The sequence below is a fragment of the Macrobrachium rosenbergii genome, chromosome 29 (assembly GCF_040412425.1).
Source record: "Macrobrachium rosenbergii isolate ZJJX-2024 chromosome 29, ASM4041242v1, whole genome shotgun sequence".
Classification (NCBI taxonomy): Eukaryota; Metazoa; Arthropoda; class Malacostraca; order Decapoda; family Palaemonidae; genus Macrobrachium; species Macrobrachium rosenbergii.
This window is the reverse complement of record NC_089769.1, coordinates 1,465,272-1,487,332: the sequence shown is the minus strand read 5'-3', so window position 1 is coordinate 1,487,332 and position 22,061 is coordinate 1,465,272. Positions and strand designations below refer to the sequence as shown.

At 38.5% G+C, this 22,061-nt stretch overlaps 1 protein-coding gene across 1 annotated transcript in view; it reads left to right on the top strand.

The window, feature by feature from the left end:
* Window positions 1-638: 638 nt before the first annotated feature.
* The window catches only part of LOC136854334 (zinc finger protein 721-like), a 28,798-nt gene continuing 7,375 nt past the window's right edge, over window positions 639-22,061 (top strand). Inside the window, exons 1-4 of the mRNA XM_067130633.1 lie at window positions 639-777; window positions 3,702-3,861; window positions 13,623-15,839; window positions 20,085-21,248. Coding sequence (XP_066986734.1) covers window positions 14,420-15,839; window positions 20,085-21,248 — 2,584 coding nt within the window. The 5' untranslated portion in view covers window positions 639-777; window positions 3,702-3,861; window positions 13,623-14,419. The remainder of the gene's footprint in view (window positions 778-3,701; window positions 3,862-13,622; window positions 15,840-20,084; window positions 21,249-22,061) is intronic.

Genomic DNA, 22,061 nt, shown 5'->3' with positions numbered 1-22,061 from the left:
CCCCAAAATCTTGCTCAAAGTTTTGTTTGATGTTGGCAAAAAAATAAGTCACGGACTTCATTAAACTCAAAAGTAACTAAAGAGTATAAACTTAAAATACAATAAACAGTTAAGACATTGGAGAGGAAATGAATATAACGAGGTAGGAGTACCCAAGGTATGTTTCGGGATATTGTGAAGTGATCTTATCTTACGAAAGTAAGTTAAAAGGTAAAGAAACTGTATAAAACTTAATATTTAGAGTAGTGAAATAAGTGAGTTTTAAGTAACACTAGTTAGGATAATATTAAGATTTTACACGAGATAAGGCATTCAGAAATCGAAGAAAAGGGGAATCAATTGAGATAAAGAAATTGGGAAATAAAATTTTTATAGTCCCATACTACTACAAAGAAATCATTTAGGGATAAAATTAGGAAAGATTTAGTCGAAGCTTAATATGTAATCAGTGATAATTAGACAAAACAGTTCTATAATTCACCAAATTGTCTTGAGTGTAAAAATGACAAGCTTAGTTTGTGTGACGTATGAAGAATAATATTTTGGGAAGATTATAGCACCAAGATCTAGGAAATCTGGTTACTTATAGTTGTCCAGCCTAATAATAATGATAGTAATTTGGATACTATTATAATTTATTACTGCAAAACCGAAGCGAGAATGGGGAGGGGCCGTTCCAAAGGCGTAACATACCTCAAAAACTACTACTACTGCGAAGCTTTTCTACAATGTCACCGTATCATGGTCGCAAACTCACAGTACCGAGTTAATTAAAACGTGAGTACACGCGTTAAGCCTTTGAGAAATATATATAAATTAAGTCTTTATGAAGGTTAATTGTAGGTAGAGTTAATTGCAAGTTAAATATACTAGGGTTCACATTGCCGTACCTCGTGCTCTGTAGCCTAAATTATCTTTGAATTATTTTCTTTGGCAGAATCGGTTATTTTAGGATTATTTAGACCATTGCTGTATTTTCTCTAACCATTTGTCCAGTTTATTTAACTGGTAATTTGTGAAACAGCCTAACCTAGGGGCATCTATTCTGCCCTAGAACCTAATCAATATGTACCCCTTAGACCTGGGTAGTGCAGTCAGTGTACTTCACCTGGTCCACTGCAGGCGTTACGTAAGGGTCATTCCGTTTCCTTTAACTGTACCTCCGTTCACATTCTTCTTCCATATGACTTTCCTCTCTCCCGTAATAATTGTTTCATTGTGGAACTGCGAGGTTTTTCTCCTGTTACACCTTCAGAACCTTTTACTGTCAGAGTCCTTTCATTTACTGTCAGTTTGCTTTCATTTACTGTCAGTTTGCTTTCATTTACTGTCAGTTTCCCTTTCATCTACTGTCAGTTTCCCTTTCAGAGCTGAATGACCTCACAGGTCACAGTGCTTGGCTTTTGACCTAAATTCTATATGTTCTAATCAATATTGAAACGTACTGTACCGGTACAGTACGTGAACTCATCTTTTGGTCTCTTAACTAAATTAATTTAGGTAACATAATTATTTTAATGATTCAGACCAATGCTCTGTTTTCTTTCAACCATTAATTTGTGGAGTAGCGTGTTCTGAAGTTGTTTGGCCCAAGTCGTAATCAGAATGCGCAAACATACATTACTGGTACAGTACGTGAACCGCCTTTGGTCGCTGATAAATCGTATTATATGACATGGCTTTATGAACAAATTCAGATGTAGCGTAAATGAAATGAATTTCAAAAGGCTAGGCTAGTTTAGGCATTATTGTACCAATTGTCCCAGTTTGCCTATTTAATTTTGTGCTATGTACAGGCCTAACCTACAGATATTTAAAGGTCAGCCATTGATAGGCTATTGAAAACTACCTGAATTATTGACATTGTTTGGGCCGCGGCAAATTTACCCCCATAGAGATTTTGGTGATATTTTAACTTAAACCATTGTCACGATTTTATACTTGAAAGTATTGATTTTCCTATATTTTAATGCGTGCTTTGAATGAATCTGATGTTTGTTTTGCTAGCAAATGGCCTAACCAACCTTACCTAACCTAACCTAGGGTCACAGGCCCTTAGTGTAATGCATAGTATTAGTTCGAAAAAAATTCTGTAAATGTTGGGGTCCATTATCTCTAAAAATACCAATTTGCTAATGAAATGAACATCAGAAACATTCAAAACACACTTTAAAACAAAGAGAAGTCAAATTTACAAATCTGAAATGCAATAATACTAAAAATTATTCTCAAAAGCCTAGGCTAGGTTAGGCATTATTTGACCCAAGTGGCCCAGTCAGACCTTGCATACCCAAGGCACACTTGTTTTTATATTGCTTATTTGATCCTCATGTTATATACAGGTTTACCCTATGTATATTCGAAAGTTGCCCGTTTATATTAAAAACTTCCTGAATTATTGAACATTTGTTGTAGGCTACAGGAAATTTAATGCCATACAGATTTTCGTAGTCCACAATTATCTTGACCTGTCTTGGATAGGGTAGTTCTGATGTTTTCTGATGTACATATGCTGCAACACTGATTCTCCTAACACAGTGTTAGTGCCACCAAAATTGATACAATGTATTTATTTTATACAATAATTATTAAAGGGAGCTATTATTGTGTAGGTATAACAACATTAATGGTCTAATGTAATAGTTTTATCTTTTCTCAGCACTCACAAGATAGAATATTACCTTTTGTGTTATATAGGCTATAACAGAAACGCATTGGTTAAGCGATAGTAGTAATTGGTGTACCTAGACTGTGTACTCGTACAAAAATACAAACCTTTGTTTTTTTGAATGAACCTTCAGAAAAATTAGGTCTATTCATTCAGTACGGTAATTAACAAGTAACAAGGTAGTTAGTGGACGCACCCACTCATTCAAATTCCCTGATCTTAGGAAAACTGAAAAAGCCTCCAATGAATTTCATTCAATTTATTAATGTCTTAATCTCATAAATTTCTTAAATATTTTATAGTTTGATACTTATCGCAGATTGCATATAGTCACTTAACACTGTACTGCAATCCTCATTATAGATAAGTTTGTTGTCACATACAGTAGTTCATGTTATTTGTCAAGTCAGACGAGTTCCACTTTTGGCCGTATGTGAACAAGTGGGTGGTACCACTGTTAAATACACATTGGAAAATATCTTTTTTAACAAGAGTCTTCCATGAGCACAAGTGAAAGTATTGTGCCTGAATGTGGAGTTAAAATGACTGGGTTCATGGCAACCTACATCATATGATAACAAAACTATTCAGTAATAACTAAATATATGTTAGCATGGGATATTTATCATATTTTTTTAACAAAAATTTCCCTAAAATTTGTGGAATTATGGTTCTTTTATAAGAACCTAACTGCCACCATCTTAACAATCTTGAGCTACTGATTCCAGGTAGTACTGGAAATTCTAATGTATTAAAGAATTCAGGTTTGTGGGAAAAATGCGAATTACTTTAAAAAATACTGGTTTTTTCATTGAACTGTTTATGGATTAAAGAGTTTATTGGTCGAGTAACAAACTCCCCAGGCCCAAGAGTATATTGTAAAAGTGTACCATACTATAGAACTCTAGACTTTTCCTTGAGATGCCTTAAGTATCATTTGCATTTAATGTAACTTAACCTAATTGCCAGTGATGTTTGCCAGTCAGTATATTATCAAGCGTAAGTGTGATGATTCTTTTTATTTCTCTTACAGGTTGTGTAGTGGTCATCATTATCAGCTACAAGTCAGATGTTTTCAAGAACTGTATTGAATTTTGATATATAAGAGGCCAGAAGTGAACAGTATTATTTGGACTACATAGTACAGAATCATGAAGGACATGTGCTTTGGAATCTGCTGTCAGGTTATGTAGGTGAGCATCATGAAGTAGTAATTCTCTCATAGATAATTGGTCTCTTTTTATTTTCAAGACAACTACTGTAGATGATAGAATCCTGATGTGCTTTTTCAGGCGAGTCCTCGCTGTCAAGGTGAGCCTTCCATTTCACAAACCCATCACTTGATATGCATCCGCACAAACTGTTCCTGCAGAAGATCTCTGCACAGAGATATTGTTTCTTGAGGTTTTTACTGAACAGTATAAAAAGGGATGTATATAATGCCGTACGGATGAGATAATTTAAGAACTTTAGCAAGATAATTTGAGAAATTTTGTCTTTTGTTTATGTATTTACATTCATACCTGAGGGTCTGGTACTAAACTCAGCGCCCCAGAGACCTGTTCTTTAGAATCACCGCATAAACTTTCAGATGCTCCACAGAAGAAGAATTAATCCTCTAGCTCCAGCTAGCAGTCCATGCATCCAGGTTCCAGTGGTCTTACAGTGGCAATTTGAATACTGTTTGTCGGTCATGTTGTAAACACCAAACAATCTGTGCTCCTAGATTAAGTCTCTTACACTCCCCATCATTTATTAAATAAAACACCAAACAATTTTGCAAAAGTTCATTGATTAAGTTTACTCACCCTCCCACATCATTTATTAGAATCAGAAAATTGACACATGAGGACGTTACACCATTCAAAAAGAACAGTTACATCATACTGCCGGACCATCTGTTACTGGTTATTAAGTTTACTTTCACCCTCCTACACAAAGTGTAAATTCCCCAACAAATCAGTTAGTCCCCATTTAACTGATATTCCTCAGTAATACCGTATTTACAAATTCAAACATTTGTCAACAAGACTGACATTTGCTCTGGGTGGTTATGCTGTAGTTTACTTTTTACTCAAGAGTCAAGACCTCAAGCATTTACAACATGACATTGTCATGATGTTCCCCGTAGGGGGACCATCTGTTACTGGTTAGGTTCTTTGCAGTGTCCGTTCGTGGTGAAGGGCATGGATCTCTGAGCCTAGACTGAGGCCTCCTCTTGAACAAGAGTCAGGAGTGGGCTGTAACTTTTGTAGTTCAGAACAGGTTTCCAAAATCAGAATGTTATGCTCAAAGTTGTTGTTATGGTTCCACAACATTAATCCCTGATTTAAAAGACTCTCTGTTCCTTCCCTCTGGGAGATTTTACTGATATTAACACTGGCACAGAACTTAATAATATCAGCCACTATTTACACCTGCAGGGATAAAAGTTGTCCAGAACATTTGTCAACAAGATTCCTACGCCATCATTTGTCACTGTAGGTCATAGCTGCAACCCCTTTCATTCCTTTTACTGTACCTCCGTTCATATTCTCTTTCTTCCATCTTTCCACCTCTCCAAAGTCAAGACATAGTGCAACTGTATTTGAACAGACCTGTTTGCTGATTTCCGTTTCATTGTCATGATTGGCCCAAACTCTGTACTGTGTTCTATTCTGTTTTGTACAGGTCATTTGGAGAGGGATATGACCCTTTACCCTTAGGGAGAGCTCCCAGTGTTGGGGAGTTATGCAGTCCATGAATGAAATGACAAGTATCAGAAAAGAATCATTTATAGAGTCATCCCCAGAGGTTCTTTCAAGACAAGTTCATGAGTACTAATCTGCTCTAATTCCATGCACCATAGCTGCGGCATAACAAAAGCCACCTTTAAGCCACCTTTACAGCCACTTGAAAGTTCCCTGTTTTTAGGTGATGGAATGATTCTGCAGATTTCCTTGGGTATCCTCTGGGAGTTTCAGGTCATCCCCAGATTGACTTCTTCTTTGTACTCAGTTGTTTGCCCAAAAGATGATGTTAATGCAAATGAGGTACCACTTTTTATTTCTCACAGTCTACAGTATTAACCTCATCAAAAACTTGCAGTCCTTTCTACAGTTTCATTTGAAAAATTATAATTTTTTTATTAAGCTGCCAGTTTCAGTTATAATTTTTTTATTAATCGAAATGTCATTTAATAAACCTGTAACTAAATGAGTAAAAACTCAATTTTTATTGTTATTAAAGACAAATCATTCAGGCCAGCTCTTTAAGAGGTAAATGATTTAACTCTGGAATAATTAAACTACTTAATAAAAATTCTCATTTCCTAGACCAACAAGCCAGTTACAGTACTAGTATACTAAAAAAAATAAACCCTACAAACTAACCATTGAAGTGTTTAATATTTATATATACATAGCACATCAATTTTACCTGCACCATTTATTAAGTGAATATACGGAAAGCTGAGGTTTTGACACTAGCATTAAGTATGTAGGTATGAGATTCCTTTTTGTCGCCTTCCTTTCAAGGCCAGTCCACGTAAACATGGATTATCTTGGCCTCAGGCAATAAAAATGCCTCCCTTTCACCCAGTTTTCTTCATTTTCTCATCTAATGCATCAGTTTATAAAAATTCATAGATTAAGTAGAAGAGTAAATAAAAAAACTGAAGACTCAATAACTAAACTAATAAATATCATTTTATCGGCAATTGTCAGTCATGGTATTTTATTTTCACGTGTATGTTTTGTAAGAAAAAGGTAAGGTCAGTACATGTACAAGTATAATGGTTGAAATAAACATTTTTAAGAAAAAGAAACTATTTAAGAAAAAGAAACTAAATAGAAGTCAATTTGTTGTATGTTTATACTCTTTGATAACAGTCTGGGTACCCTAAATGTTTGCTGTGCGAGCTCTTAGCTGACCTCTTGGGTAACAGTTAAAGGGTTAAATATATGAGCTATATAAGCAAAAGATAAGGATTTTTTAAGTGCAGGTCAACCCCATACAATTTGCAACATGTAAATACTTGATCCCCTTAACTGTATGGCTCTTGTTGGTCAGGTTTTTAATTTTGGAGGTGAGCAAGTTTCATCTTCAAGTGCTGGGATGAGTTTTGAATATAATAATACTGATCTTCTTAAGAAGATAAATGGTATTGGTGTTGATATTGCCATTTCATTTGATCCCGTAAAAATGCATGGATCCAATGATGTGAAAAATGCATAGCTGTTCATGGTTTGTAGGTACAGTCGACCCTCGTTAAGATGGACTAATAGTGGGCCAGGGTGTCCGTTTAGCCGATAGTCTGGTTTAACCGGCGATACCCATATGTATACTTTTAAATGCCTACAAATATACTGTATCTTGTTACTTTTATAAAGAGTATGAATAATAAATCAATGTAGAAAACATTTGAATTAAACTTCACAGTAAAAGATGAAAAATTAATAATAAAATATTATAAAAATTATTGAATTCAGCCGCATATGTAGATGCCTAGGTTGAAACATGATTGTGCAATTGTTAAGTAAAAAGAAGTTGAATCTCTAAAATGAACAGTAAGATAATGAAATTTAGATTATAAAAAAAACACTAGTAGATTACACGGTACTATATCTATAATGAAATATGAAAGATGATAAAAATGATGATAGAATTAAGCTGCATAGAGGGAACTGGCAATTTCTCTCATTTGCCACGTAAAAACAAGTGTTGTTCAGTAACTCGGCTTTTGTCATTGTAAAGTTTTCCTTTGTCTTGTCTTTATTTCGTAAAACATACGAAGCGTCGTGCTGTAGCAACCAATCAGGCAACAGATAGGTAAAACTGTTAATGCTTGGTGATAGGCTATGGATAGGCTATGGTACTTCCTGCCCTTCCAGACAATACTGGAGCATGTTGTAATGACTGTTACTGTGCACAAGTTAAATCAGTTATAAGTTAAAAGAATTTTAGTTGAGTACAGGATAAGCACCTTTGGTTTTGGTGGTAGCCGATGCATGCCCCCTCTAAGGAAAAAAGTACGCGACAAGCAGAGGAACAGTAACTATCTTAAACTGTTGACGAACACTACTTATTTTAAATCGGCTGACCCTCTTTGGTGTCCATCTTATCCGGTATCTGGATTAACGCAGTCTGGTTTAACGAGGGTCGACTGTATTGTGTAAAGAAATTTTTCAGGACTGCATTTGCATAATACATGTGATTTAATTATAAACTTATAATGTTGGTGACCATGATAGTTGTTTCACACTTTGTAATATCAGTCAAACCATCAAGTAGATTGAGTGTCTTTGTGTTGGTGAATGGTACTACAGGCTTTGTGGTACATAGGATAGTTGCTTCAATGTAATTACTTCTTTATAATAATCAGCTGTTAGTGATGGAAGCCATGCATTTTGGTTAAATTTGTTACTTGCTTGTTTCTCTATTATCCTAGCCTGTAAACCTAATTGTTTGGGACGAATCTTACTGTTAAAGATAGCTTATATCCCCGTGCCAACATGCGAGTCCGCATTCAACCAAAAGAAGATCAAGTGGCTGACCAGGAAGACTGTCTAGTGCACCTGATCTCCACCAGGTGTGTTGCGAATGTTTTCGCTTTTGTCGGAAATCTCCCTGCCTCCATACGTATGGGCACTCATTGGTATTTCATGGTTTTAGCTGTGTGCTGCTTTCAGGGTACTGTACATTTCCTTTTCCTAGGGGTGCCTTCCACTGGAATCAAGGCTAAGAACGTCAGGTTCTGTGGGAATGATTACTGTGAGCAGGGTGCTGTTTTTTGGGGTAGATAGACACACTGTGCCGGCTGGAGCAGTATAAGTGTGATCTTGAGAACAGATGTGAGGAAGAAAAGGGAAGCAGATAGATTGCAAGAGCAGATAGTTAGGTCAGGTCATAAACCTGCAATTTCCTGAAGATAGGAAAAGGATTGTAGGAAAAGATTATGGTGCAAAAGATGGGAGGAAGATTGTAGGAAAGGACGAGGGTGCAAAAGATAGGAAAAAAGGTTGTAGGAAGGGACGAGGATTTAAAGGAGAGGGGAGAGAAGGATAGGAAAAGTGGAAAGAAAAGTAAGACCAAGAAGAGAACAGATAGTATGCAGTGGATTCCCGCCTACTGGGGCTTCTGGGTTTGCGGCTCCACCTGTTCATGGATTTTTCTGTGGGACATATATACACATTTTTCGTGGTAAATTCGCCCATTTGCGTTATTTTTTTATAGAGAAATATTCACTGATAACTGTTCTTTCATATTGTTGTCATGACTAAATGCATTTTTTTGTGATAAAACTATTAAAATACAGTACTCAGGTACAGGCATTCCCCGGTAATCGGTGCTCCGGTTTTTCAGCACTTGCCCAGTGACGAAAATTGGCGATTTTCGGCGCCAAAAATCGCTGATTTTTGGTCATCGGCGCTTTTCACTTATCGTCAGGCTGTCGGAATGGACCCCCGCCGATAACCAGAGGGGTTGTTTTGGTGTTTGAACTATCAAAATGGGCAGTTAAAAGCATTTTTAGATTTATAACCTGTGACAATACCTTGCTGGACATAAATTACATGCAAATACTAGGGCAAAAACGTAAGATTGGATTAAAGTTGCAATAAGGAGTGAGAACAATGACTGAAAAGAGGGAGGAAGATGTAGTGTCAAAAGGTGGTTAATATCTATGAGAACAAACTATGTTTGTTGGTTTTGCAATAGTACACTTATTGTTAAATATGTTCATTAATTTTATTTTTATTTTTGTTGTTGGTCATGTTCACACCCCATAAATACCATATTCACCAGCTTATAAGATGTACTCCTATTTTAGAAGGATATTTTGAGGAAAAAGCAAGTTTTAGCATTTCATCATACATTTATTGAAAGACATTTTAAAGTGATTTTGTAGGGAAAAATGTTTGTTTCTGTACATGAAATACAATATTGGGAGAGTATACTGGGATAAAGTATGAAATCAGATGCAAATTTACACTCACCTTTCAAGGAAACTAAATTAAATTTACCATGACTGAAGAACGTTTTTGTGTTACCGCGACAGGCATAAACGTTGTTTATTTATGGTAAATTTCATTTAGCTTCCTTTATGAAAGGTGAGCGTAAATTTACATATGATTTCATAATTTATTCCAATAACACAATTTACTGTAATAATTAGGCTTCTTTTTCATTGTTTTAGTATTATAAACAATTTTTGTGCCTACCCCGTATGCCCACCATAGGCTAGGCCCAGCACTTGATTTCCCATCCCTATGACAGCCACATTGGACGCAGCGCATTTTTTGGTACCTTTAAGAATAAAAAAATGCATCTAATATGCCGGCAAAATCAGTAATCACATAAACCTTTTTCAGCAGGAATAGAGAGGTAACTTGTGCTTGTTGTAGCTTGCTTGTAAATAAAACAAATTGGAAATAGACTTAGGTTAAGTAGCAATTGTTTGGTTTACTCCCCCCAAGATTGTTAAAGTGGATGACTACTCTTTCTCGACATGTCTTGGTGAATTCAGTAGTGGTTCCAAGAGAAAAAGAAACCACAATGGGACGAGGCTGGGGAGTTAGGTGTTGCTGTTGCTTTTCTTCTCCTCCTCCCCTTCCCCCAACATTTCCCATTTTCTTTGATGTCTAGTGGCACTTCGTCTTTTTTTTTCTCATCTGACTTGTGTTGCCTAAGAAGAGCAGCTTTTCGTGATGTCTCCCCTTCCTTCAAGTCAGAGAGTCATTGCGAGAAGTCAGCTGCCGCCACCCCAGCTCCACCACTGACAGAAGAGGAGTTTGAGTCGGAGGAGCCTCCTTCGGTGTTTCGACATTTGCTGGGGTGCTGCAGTTTGTTTATCCTCATTTAGCGGAGGAAAGAGGTTCTGTAGAGGTTAGGTCTCTGTTATCTTATAGCATTTTGGCATTTGTTAAGTCTTTGAAGAAGCCCAAGCTTTATCCTTCAATTAGAACTCATTTCAACAAGATTTTTCATATTCTAGCACACAAAGCTTCCTTTAAGTCTGCCAGCTCCAGTCTTCCTGGTTTTTTTTAAAGTCGCAGAGAACTGCTTCTTATGACACAGGCATGTTACCAGCAATTAAACCGTCTTTGGTCAACAATTCTGATTTCTTTGTTTGTGTTGGTCCTATTAAGAGACATGGTTTTGAGGACTGCCAGGGTGCTTTGGACTAATGCAAAGGCAGACTTCACCCAAGTCTTTGTTTAGAATTATCGAAGTCTTGTCTTTGATTGAGCTTTCACTCAGTGCAATTGCTGCCGATCTGCACCAACCTAAGGAATTTCTGGCACCAGCGGGCATCAAAGCGTGGGAGGAGTCATTAGATTTTTTACTTGCTTGTGTCTAAGGTCTCTCCTACTCAGAAGATGGCAGCAGTTTTGTTTTTCCCTTTGCATCGGTAAGGGAGGATATTTCTGTACAAGAAAATAGAGATTTAATTAGACAAGTTCTTAAGTCAGGCATGAAAAGGCGTGCTCCTTCCCTTCCTCTGCCGTCCATTCAAGGTTCGTTCCTCCTTGCCTCAGGACTTATCTTTGGCTGCTAAGATCTTCTGCATTTTCACTTCAAGCTTTGGTAAGAGTAAAGCTGTTAGGATTATTAGAAAGAAATGAAGTTTTCAGCCCTCAGGTTCTGGTAGGAGGCCAACTGCAGGCCTTTTGGCATGTTTGCAGGTGTCGGAAAACTCCCAAAGGTTTTACAACTGACTTTTTCAGGTGCCAAAGATGTCTAGAAGTTGGCACCCAGTGCTAGATTTTTCAAAATAACACATTCATTTGTGTGGCCCCTTTCTCCATGGAATCATCCAGCACAGTGCCGGTGGTGATTCAGAAGAATGACTCGATGATGCCAGTAGACTTGCAGGATGCAAATTTCCACATTCCGATAATTACTGAGTCATGCAAGTTCCTGCAATGTTTGTTTGCAGGGAAGGTTTTTCAGTTCAGGCCACCTTGCTGCGGCCTGTGTATGGCGCCTCAGGTGTTCACAAGGATTTTGGCATCAGTAGGGGGATGGTGTCACCTTTTAAGAGCGAGAATTCTTCTACTTAGATGACTGGCTAGTGTTGGCCAACTCTTCCGACGGAATTCTGAGGACCAAGGATTTACAGGAAGTCCCCGGTTTATGGCAGATGTTCTTTTCCCGGCGGCGCACCATAAACCGGGACATCATAATTATAATGGGAATAAATAGCGCTTACAGCATCCTTACAGCACTGTAAGTGCCATAAAACCCGGTTACAGTGCCGTAAACTGGGTAATGGCGCCGAAAAATCAGGTTGTTGACATTGTAAAGTTGGAACCCCTTAAACCGAGACAGCCGTGACCCGGGACATCATGATCAATTTTCAGAAGTCTGCCCTGATTCCAAGTCAGTCCATTCTCTATCTAGGGACGAGGACAGACCCACAGTTTTCAGGCTTTTTTGTCAGAGAAACAACTAGACAATTTCTTATTGCTTCTTGGAGAATTTTGGCCCTTAAGACCTTAGGATTAGACCAATTCAGCTTTATTTGAAGGAAGCTTTCAACAGGAAGTCTCTGCCAGTCTCCCATTTAGTCTTGGTCCTGTTAAATCCTTGAGAGACATTAGCATGGTGGAAGGATTGTTGAAGACTGCTGACATGCTCATCCCAAGGGGCAATGAACCCAGACCTCACTTTGTTGTCAGACTCTTAAACGACAGGTTGGGGAGCGTGCCTGGGCGGCCTAGAGATGCCTGGGATATGGTTGCCACAAAAGAAAGAATTGCACATAAACAAACTTTTTGGTAGCCTTAACTATAGCATATAGCAAAAAGAGTGAGCGGATTGCAAGCATTCTCCAGTAAGGTAGGAATTTTTAAAGGGGATGCTATTTTATGATGTGTGCTTTTGTTCAGGGCTAAGAATGATGTTAAAGTTCAGCTAACTTAGTTAGTGGAAATGAAGAAGAGGCCCAATTCTGTCTTGTTAGGGCAATTAAAATTTACTTAGATAGGTTAGAGCCTATAAGGCAATCCAGACATCTTGCCTTTATTGCAGGTAAATACTCATAGCGTAAGAGCAGATGCTACGTCATTTAGTTTTTGAAGAATTTGTTACCTGAGGATGTGATTAATGCAGACCAGTGCAAGTGCTATTCAGATTTTGCTGCTTTAATCTTAAAGATGTAGAAATCGCGTTCAAAAATTGTAAAGCCCTTAGTCCGCTAGTAGTAGCAGGTGAAGTTTTCTACTGAGCCAAAGAAAGAGCAATCTTTTAGACACTGTTTTAAATCCTGGGTTCTGATATTCTGATATTCTGGGGGCATGAAGGTACATATAGCATATAGCAGTGTGCCTTTGTCTTTTAAAGGTATTTAATTTTGGTTGACTGTCATTTGTGGGGCTCTCAGACCCAGGCAGAGGGGTCCTTTCATGCGCTTGTCTCATTCTTAGTTAATTTAAGTAGTTTTTTCTACAAGGCTGCTCCTCTCTGTAAACATACAAGAGTCTTGCTCCCTGAATGGAATCCAACTTCTGGCATCAGTAAGATCCAGAATGGGTTCCAGATGAGGTAAGAATGTTTTGGGTTTCATGCAAAAAACCACAAGCTCGATTAGCCAAGCGGATTATGTGTAGGGGCACTACCCACCATCCTCTTCTCAATGTGGGAGTCGGCTACCTTTAACAGTCGGTAAGATTCATCCCAAAGATTTTCATGATAAAATTTACTATTTGGATACTTACACACTGTTAAAGTTGACCCCGCCCAATCTCCCCACTACTTAGTGGGTGGGTAGAATTCTGATGAGCTAAAACATTTGAAACACACCTGATGGAGAACGGGTGTACAAGACAGTCTTCCGGGTCAACCATTCGATCTTATTCGAATGCTGACTCATCTGTTGGTGCGAAGATACGAGCTATCTTTAACAGTAAGTGAGTATCCAAATGAGAAATTTTATCATGAAAATTTACATTTCTTCTCTCTTTCATCTGACCAGGTTGAAACTACCTGACACCAGTGAGAGGTAAGCAAGCTAGTAATTGGCAAGGCAGAGTGCTTGGAAACATCAAGAACAGAACAGTTGGATAACCTTGACGTACGACTATTTTTTGTTATTCTGAACAGAGAATAAGGTCTTGAAATTCCCGTTTTAACAATTTTAGTAATTTGTGGAGTTTTTATACTGATTTTATGTTATGTATCCATTGTGCCAAAAATGAATGCAGGATTTGACGTACTGAAAGCACTCATCAAATGCCAGTTAAGATATGAGACTGAATTACTGTAATGCTGTTTTATGTTCTGAGAATTCATAATTATTGTTGAATGCTGCATTTATTGTTACCCGACATTTACATGTTCATTTGATAAACTGTAATTTTATTTTATATGCCTGGCAGAGTAATTACTTTTAATGTGAAGATGATTGTTTGTTATGAGAATGCATTATTCCCAATGAACAAAATTTTTGCATATATGTGAGAGAGATGTAGAGTCTTGTGATTGCAGAGAATGATTGGATTGCAAAAGAGCTGCATTTCAGTTCAAAAATTATATTGTGTGAAATTCAAGCTTAACTTGGCCCTATTTGGAAGTATCCGGGGGAGTACGCTGAAATACGTAGAAGCAGAAAAGCTTAGGGCTCGTTACTGTGTTTTAGATGTCATTTAGTGGTAATCAGACTGTCAATCAGGGAACTTAAAATTTTGAGTATAACCTATGAGTCTGTATTTAGGCCTACCCTTATAGGCTAAGCCAGACCTAGAAACAGCAAACTTGAATCTCAAGGCTAAAATGGAAGCTAAGGACCTATTATCATTTTCTCCTGTCAAGCAGGAAAATGGAAATCTTATAGATAACCCAAGTTCAGTTACAGATGATAATGATGGTTCATTGTATTTAGTTCCATCAGTTAAGGTCGAGGTCAAGGCTGACCCAGAAGATTATGAGTTGGGTGAAATTGCAGACAGTGAGAAGGGCTCGACAATCAGTGACGAGGAACTCGGCAAGAAAATGATTGTGGAAGGTAGTGGACATAGAGAAGAGAAACAATTCACTTGTGCTGAATGTGGAAGTGGCTTTACACAGTCACATAACCTTAAAGTGCACATGAGAACTCACACGGGAGAGAAACCTTACACCTGTGCCGAATGTCAGAGTAGCTTTTCCTTACTAGACAGTCTCAAAGCGCACATGAGAATTCATACAGGAGAGAAGCCATTTAACTGTAGTGAATGTGGAAGAAAATTTTCACTGCCACGTAGTCTTAGAAGGCACATGAAAATTCATACGGGGGAGAAACCCTTCATTTGCACGGAATGCAAAAGGAGGTTCTCAGAGTCAGATAAGCTCAAAAGACACTTAAGAACTCATGCTGGAGGTGACAAAACAGTTATTTGCCCAGAGTGTGGGAGAAGTTTTTCCAGCCCGGGGCCTCTCAAAAGACACATGAGAACTCATGCGGAAGGGAAGTCATTCTGCACTGAATGTAAATGCATTTTTGATTCTTCCAAGAGCCTCAAAAAGCACATGAAAACTCACAAAAGAGAGAGGTTGTTCCTTTGCAACGAATGCGGGAAAAGTTTTTACGAACCAAGTGTCCTGAAAATGCACATGAGGTCTCACACTGGGGAGAGGCCTTATGCGTGCACTCAGTGTGACAGCTCTTTTGCTCAGTCAAGCGTTCTTAAAAGGCACATGAGGATTCATACTGGAGAAAGGCCATTTACGTGCACTGAATGTCCTAGCCGTTTTTCTCATTCAAGTCATCTTAAGACTCACATGAGGACTCATACAGGAGAGAAGCCATATGCTTGCACTGTGTGTCAGAGTAGCTTCATACACTCCGGTCAACTCAAAGCACATATGAGAACTCATACAGGAGAGAAACCGTACACTTGTAATGAATGTCAGCGTAGTTTTTCTCTCTTAGACAGTTTGAAAACGCATATGAGAACTCATACAGGAGAGAAGCCATTTGCTTGCACAGAATGCCCAAGTACTTTCGCCCAATTAGCTGGTCTAAGAGTACACATGAAAATTCATACTGGAGAAAAGCCATTTAACTGCACGGAATGTCAAAGTAGTTTTTTACATTCAGGTCATCTGAAAAGACATATGAGAATTCACACTGGAGAGAAGCCGTACACTTGCAGTGAATGTCATATGAGTTTTTCTCAGTCACATAGTCTAAAATCTCACTTGAAAATGCATACATGAGAGACGGTGCTGAGTATTTGTTGTGTTGATTGAAGTTGTGAATAAGTTTTGCCTACTCAAATATTTGCAAAAACAACTAATATTCTAAAATGGTCAAACATTTGTGTATACCTGTTACAGTGAACATTGGAAATAAGGTTACTGAAATTAACTTTGTCATTAGAAAACACTTAAGATTACTAGTCAGACGTCTGTAGAGTGTGCCAGAGAAAGGGAAATATGTTACAAATGATTCATCATGAATAAAGTTTAGAAATTTTAGTACTGTAGTTTAAATGCCTTGGAAAAGACTGTAATTGTGTCAGGAATTCCATTACCATTCAATCGTATTTCTTAGGAAATATAAGTGCTGTTGGTAGCAGACAATTTAAAAAGTTACCCAATCAACTCTTGTTTGTCCTGTTTAGAGTCTCGAATTAGTTATAGCGAGTTAAAGTCCCTGTTTTATACTTCCATGAAAAAGTGTTCCAAAAGTTAGTTGATTCCTTATGTTTTTATGTTAAGATGTAAGGTCATATACTTAAAGATTGTTTGAATCCAAGAGACAGCAAGAGGGATATTGTCCTACAGCCTACAAAGTGTTCTGTGTTGAAGGGGGATCCCTTTATAGTACTAATTTCAGGCTACAGAGTCTTGAGTTTTGATTCCACTTATTTTAGTTTTGATGACAATTAGAACCTCTTTTCATCATAAAAATTTTAGCATTGTTCCTACACAAATACAAACCATTCTTCAGATAGGATATAGCTTGCAATTGCAAGCTGGAACAGCCATTTAACTTCCAAACAAGGTCATCAACTATCGATATGTAGGGAGAAACCCTGCCCACCTGTCAGCCTGCTCCCTACTTTGCTTCTGGCTGTAGTCATGTAAAGACATCTCAGCAACTCTCTGCCTGACTTTCCGTTTAATTTCTTTCCATGCTTTTTTACTGTTTTCTTAATACATTGGTTGAAATGGAGTTGTTATTTTTATTATGTCGCAACCCTTCAGCCACTTGAGTTGACTACTTCTTCAAGGAGAGCAACCCAGGCATCTCATGATAAAGATCCAGCCCGCTTGGCTCGGTCACCCTGACCAAGCAAGAGGATGTCCCCCATTTGGTCTTCCTCTCCTGTAGAGGAGAAGCTTCCAGCTTCTCAGAAGACTGGAGCACACTCAAGAGACTGCCCCCACCCACGTTCACATGAGCAGGAGCACTCTCCATGACCTGTGTGGATGTCATCACCGCAGGTTGATGACTACCCGTGGCTCCGCCTCCTGAGGGTTTTCCAGGAGCTAGGAGCCGAACAGGTCCAGAGTTTGGGACAGGTCGTATGCCCAAGTGGTCGAGAGATTGCCAAACCTAACCTAGAACTAAAAGCCATGTTTCTGGCCCTGCAGGAGTTTCAGAATTGAGAGATGGGGCACTCCTTGGTGGCATACGTCAACAAGCAAGGGGGACTGGTGTCCTTCCAGCTTCACAGGTTGGCAGTGCAGGTGCACGAGTGTGCAGTAGCACACTTGGTAGAGCTGTCAGCCAGGTACATTCCAGGTTCTCAGTGTAGTGGCGGGCAAACTCAGCTGCCAGAGTTAAGTGATGGGGACAGAATGGTCTCTATACCAAGATATTGCAAAGAGATTCTTCAAGCTCTGTGGGGCTGTGAGCATTGATCAGTTTGCAACGCTCACAACAGGAAGCTCCCAGCGTTTCCGTTCCATAGTGCCAGACCCATGGGTTCCTACGTGGCACAACCTTCTTTGCCAGCCACTGGCACTTCACACCTGAAGACTATCCAGTGTCTCCTGCGGGCAGGAGGAGTTTCTCACAGCAAAGATATCTGGATACCTGCAGAAATCCTGAGCGACTGTGTACCAGGGGAAATGGGCCGTCTTCTAGTTGGATGCATACTGGTTCTTTCAGCCTTCAACAGAGTAAGGAAAGCAAACTCATTACTGTATGCCCAAGAGTCTAGTAGTTGTAACATCACAATATGTTCAACAAGCTAGAGGTGCGGGATTCCTTCCTCCACTCGTTTTAGACCAGGAAGGTGTTTCCAGGTAGATAAAACCAACCAGTTGGTTCAGAGATTTACTCAGACTCCACCCTCCAATGAGGAGAAAGTCTCCTATGTAAGGAACAAAGATTTGTTTTTTTGTAGGAACAGATAGCAAATTTTGAAAGTAATTTGCATGTTTGCTAACATACAAACCTGAAGTTCTTTACATTAATGACCACCTCAGCCCCCCCTCGCTGTGGTACTGGGCCGGAAAGCAAAGTAGAGTGCAGACCAATAAGTGGGCTGGGTTTCCCCCTACCTATCGATAGTTAACGCCCGTGTCTAAAAGTTTAACAGCCATTCCAGCTTGCATTCACAAGCTAAATCCTATGTAAAAAACTTCAGGTTTTTATTAGGAAAAATACAAATTACTCTAAAAGCTTGCTATAGCACTGGTGAGAAAATTGTTGCTGGATTTGTTTTGTGTTGAAGCATTGCTGTATGCCATTCTCACAAGACTTGTATGGTTAAGGTGTTGGCAGTACAGTTACTCCTCTCTGTCACACAGCTGTTTGAGTAGTCAACCCGTATTGTATGACAATCAGAGCCACCCTACCTCTCTGCATAATTGACAGCTAGCCATATAGAGAGAGTAAGGGTTACACAGAGTTACCATTTTACTCCCATAGAGTTTTATTTGACCTCTGACGGGGCCTTAGCTCAATTAATCCGGATAATCAAGAGATTGCTAATATTAGCTCAGTGATCTGATTAAACTACTTAATAATAATTCTCATTTCCTAGACCAACAAGCTTGTTGCTAGTAGACTAAGAACAATGAAAGGTTACAAACTGTAAGCATGAGAGCCTCGTGCAACAGACGAGGGTTTTTTAAGTGCGGGTCAACCACAGACATTTTGCAGTATGTGAATACTTGATCCCTGTAACTGTATGGTTCCTGTTGGTCAGATTTTTATTTCTGGAGATGAACAAGTTTCATCTTTAAGTGCTGGGAAGACTTCTCGGGGATAATAATAGTTTTTATGTTTGTTGCAGAAATTGGTCTTCTTCATAAGATAAAGAGTGTATTTATTTTTCATGTTTGGTATTGATTTTGCCATTTCGTTTTATCAAATAAAACAGTTTGGTGAAATACCCCTTATTGTATAGATATTCATGAATTGTGTGAATGTTATGTAAAAAAACTTTCAAGACACTGCATTTATATAAAACATGCAATTTGGTAATATATTTACAATATTAGTTATCTTGGTAATAGTGTTCACAGTTTGTAGTATCGATCAAACCTTGAGCAGTTTATGCTACTACAGGGTACGTGGTACACGTAGTAGTTGCTTAAATGTGAATACTTGTTTATAATAATCATCTGTTGAAATGGAAATCACCCTTTCTGATTAAATTTATTACTTGTTTGTTTCAGTATTAACCAGGAAGCCTAATTTCTCCTCTCTTCCATCTGACCAGGTTGAAACTACCTGACACCAGTGAGAGGTAAGCAAGCTTGTAATGTTGGCAAGGCAGAGTGCTTGGAAACATCAAGAAAAGAACGGTTGGATAACCTTGACATGTGACTTATTTTTTATTATTCTAAGCAGAGTATGGTCATGAAATTCCTGTCTTACAGTTGTAGTAATTTGCGGAGATTTTATATTTGTTTTACGGTATATATTCATTGTGCCAAAGTTGAATGCAGGATTTGATACACTGAAAACACATAACAAATAGCAGTCAAGATATTATAGACTAAATTACTGTTATGCTGTTTAAGTTTCAAGAGTCCACAATTATTGTTGAACGCTGCGTGTGTTGTTACGTGACGTTTGTGTTTAATTTGATAAACTGTAAATTTGTTTTATAAACTTGTAATGTGAAGATGATTGTTTGTTATAAGAATATTCAAAATGAAACGAGATTTCTGCATATGTGTGAGAGAGATGTAGAATCTTGCGGTTGTAGAAAATGTGGTTGGATTGCAAAAGAGCTGCGTCTTAGTTCAAAAATGATATTATGTGAATCTCAAGCCTAACTTGGTCCTATTTGTTAGTATCTGTGGAAGGATACTGACATACTAAGAAGTCATTACATTTTAGATGTCGTCTAGAGTAGTAGTCAGTCAATCAGGGAACTTAAAATTTGTAGCACTGTACAACCTATGGATCTTTGTATTCAGGCCCACCCCTGTAGATTAAACCAGACCCAGAAGTTGTGAGTTAGGACACCAGGGCAAAATGGAAGCTAAGGACCCATTATCATTTCTCCTGTCAGGCAGGAAAATGAAAATCTCGTGGATAACCCAACTCCAGGTACGGATTATCATGATGGTGCATTATATTTAGACACATCAGTTAAGGTTGAGGTCAAGGCTGACCCAGAAGATTATGAGTGTGCAGTCACAGATGATAATGATGGTTCATCGTATTTAGGGTCATCAGTTAAATTTGAGGTTAAGGTTGACCCAGAAGATGATGAGTTTGCAGTTACAGAATGTAATGATAGCACATCATATTTAGGCCCATTAGTCGAGGTCGAGGTCAAGGCAGACCCAGAAGATTATACGTTTGATGAAGTTACAGGCATTGAGGAGGACTCGGCGATTACCGATGAAAGTCTCGGTAAGAAAATGGTTGTGGAGGTTGGTATACAAAAAAAAGAGAAACAGTTCACTTGTCCTGAATGTGGAAGGGGTTTTTCACAGTCACATAAGCTTAAAGTGCACATGAGAACTCACACAGGAGAGAAGCCTTACACTTGTGGCGAATGCCAGAGAAGCTTTTCTGTACTACATAGTCTCAAAGCACATATGAGAACTCATACGGGAGAGAAGCCGTTTAACTGCGCTGAATGCGGAAGAAAATTTTCACAGCCACACGGCCTTAGAATCCACATGAGAACTCACAAAAACGAGAGCCTGTTCGTTTGCAACGAATGTGGGAAAAGCTTTTACGACGCAAGAGTTCTGAAAGTTCACATGAGGTCTCACACCGGGGAGAGGCCTTATGCTTGCCCCGTATGTCAGCGTAGCTTTATGTATTCAGGTAATCGCAAGGCACACATGAGAACTCATACAGGAGAGAAACCGTACACTTGTGATGAATGTCAGCGTAGTTTTTCTCACCTAGAAGTTTTGAAAAAGCACATGAGAACTCATACTGGAGAGAAGCCGTATGCATGCACTGAATGTCCAAGGACTTTTGCCCAGTTAGGTGGTCTCAGTGGGCACATGAAAACTCATACTGGAGAAAAGCCATTTACGTGCACAGAATGTCAGAGTAGTTTCGCAAGTTCAAGTCAGTTGAAAAGGCATATGAGAATTCACACCAGAGAGAAGCCGTACACTTGCAGTGAATGTCATGTGAGTTATTCTGATTCACGTAGTCTAAAAGCTCACATGAAAAAGCATGCATGAGAGATGTTGCTCTCTTGTGCAGAATATTTGTCGTTTATATTCAAGTTGTGAATAAGTTTTGCCCTCTGAAATGTGCAAAAACAGCCGATTTTTTATACTCTCAAACAGTTGTGTGTACTCTTGCTACAGTGAACATTGGCAGTAAGGTTACTGAACTTAATTTTGTCATTAGAAAACACTTAAGATTATCAGTCAGACTTCCATCAAGTGTGCCAGAGAACAGGAATTATGTGACAAATGATTTGTCATAAATAAAGTTTAGAAATTTATAATACTGTAGTTTAAATGCCTTGGAAAAGTCTGTAATTGTGTTAAGAGATGCATTATCATTCGGTCATATTTCTTAGAAAGTAAGCGTTGCTTGTAGGAGACTGTAAAGTAATTTAGCCAGTCAACACATGTTTTTTTCAGTTAGGGTCCCAAATTAGTTTCAGCAAGTTAAAGTCCCTGTCTTACATTTCCATGAAAAGGTGTTTCAAGAATTGGTTGGTCCCATTTGTGCTTATGGTAAGATGTCAGGTTATTCGCTTACAGATTGTTTGAAGCCAAGAGTCGGCAAGAGGGATATTGGCCCACACAAAGTGTTTTGTGTAGAAGGGAGATCTTGATATACTGCAGTCATAATTTCAGGCTACGAAGTTTAAAGTTTATGATTTCACTTTTTTTTTTAGAACCTTTTTTTGTATCTTATTACTTTTTCATATTGCTGGTGAGAAAATTGCCATTCTCACAAGTTTTGTACGGTTAAGGTATTGGTAGCACTCCTCTCTGTCACACAGCTGATTGGGTCAGCAGCCACACATTGTGTGAA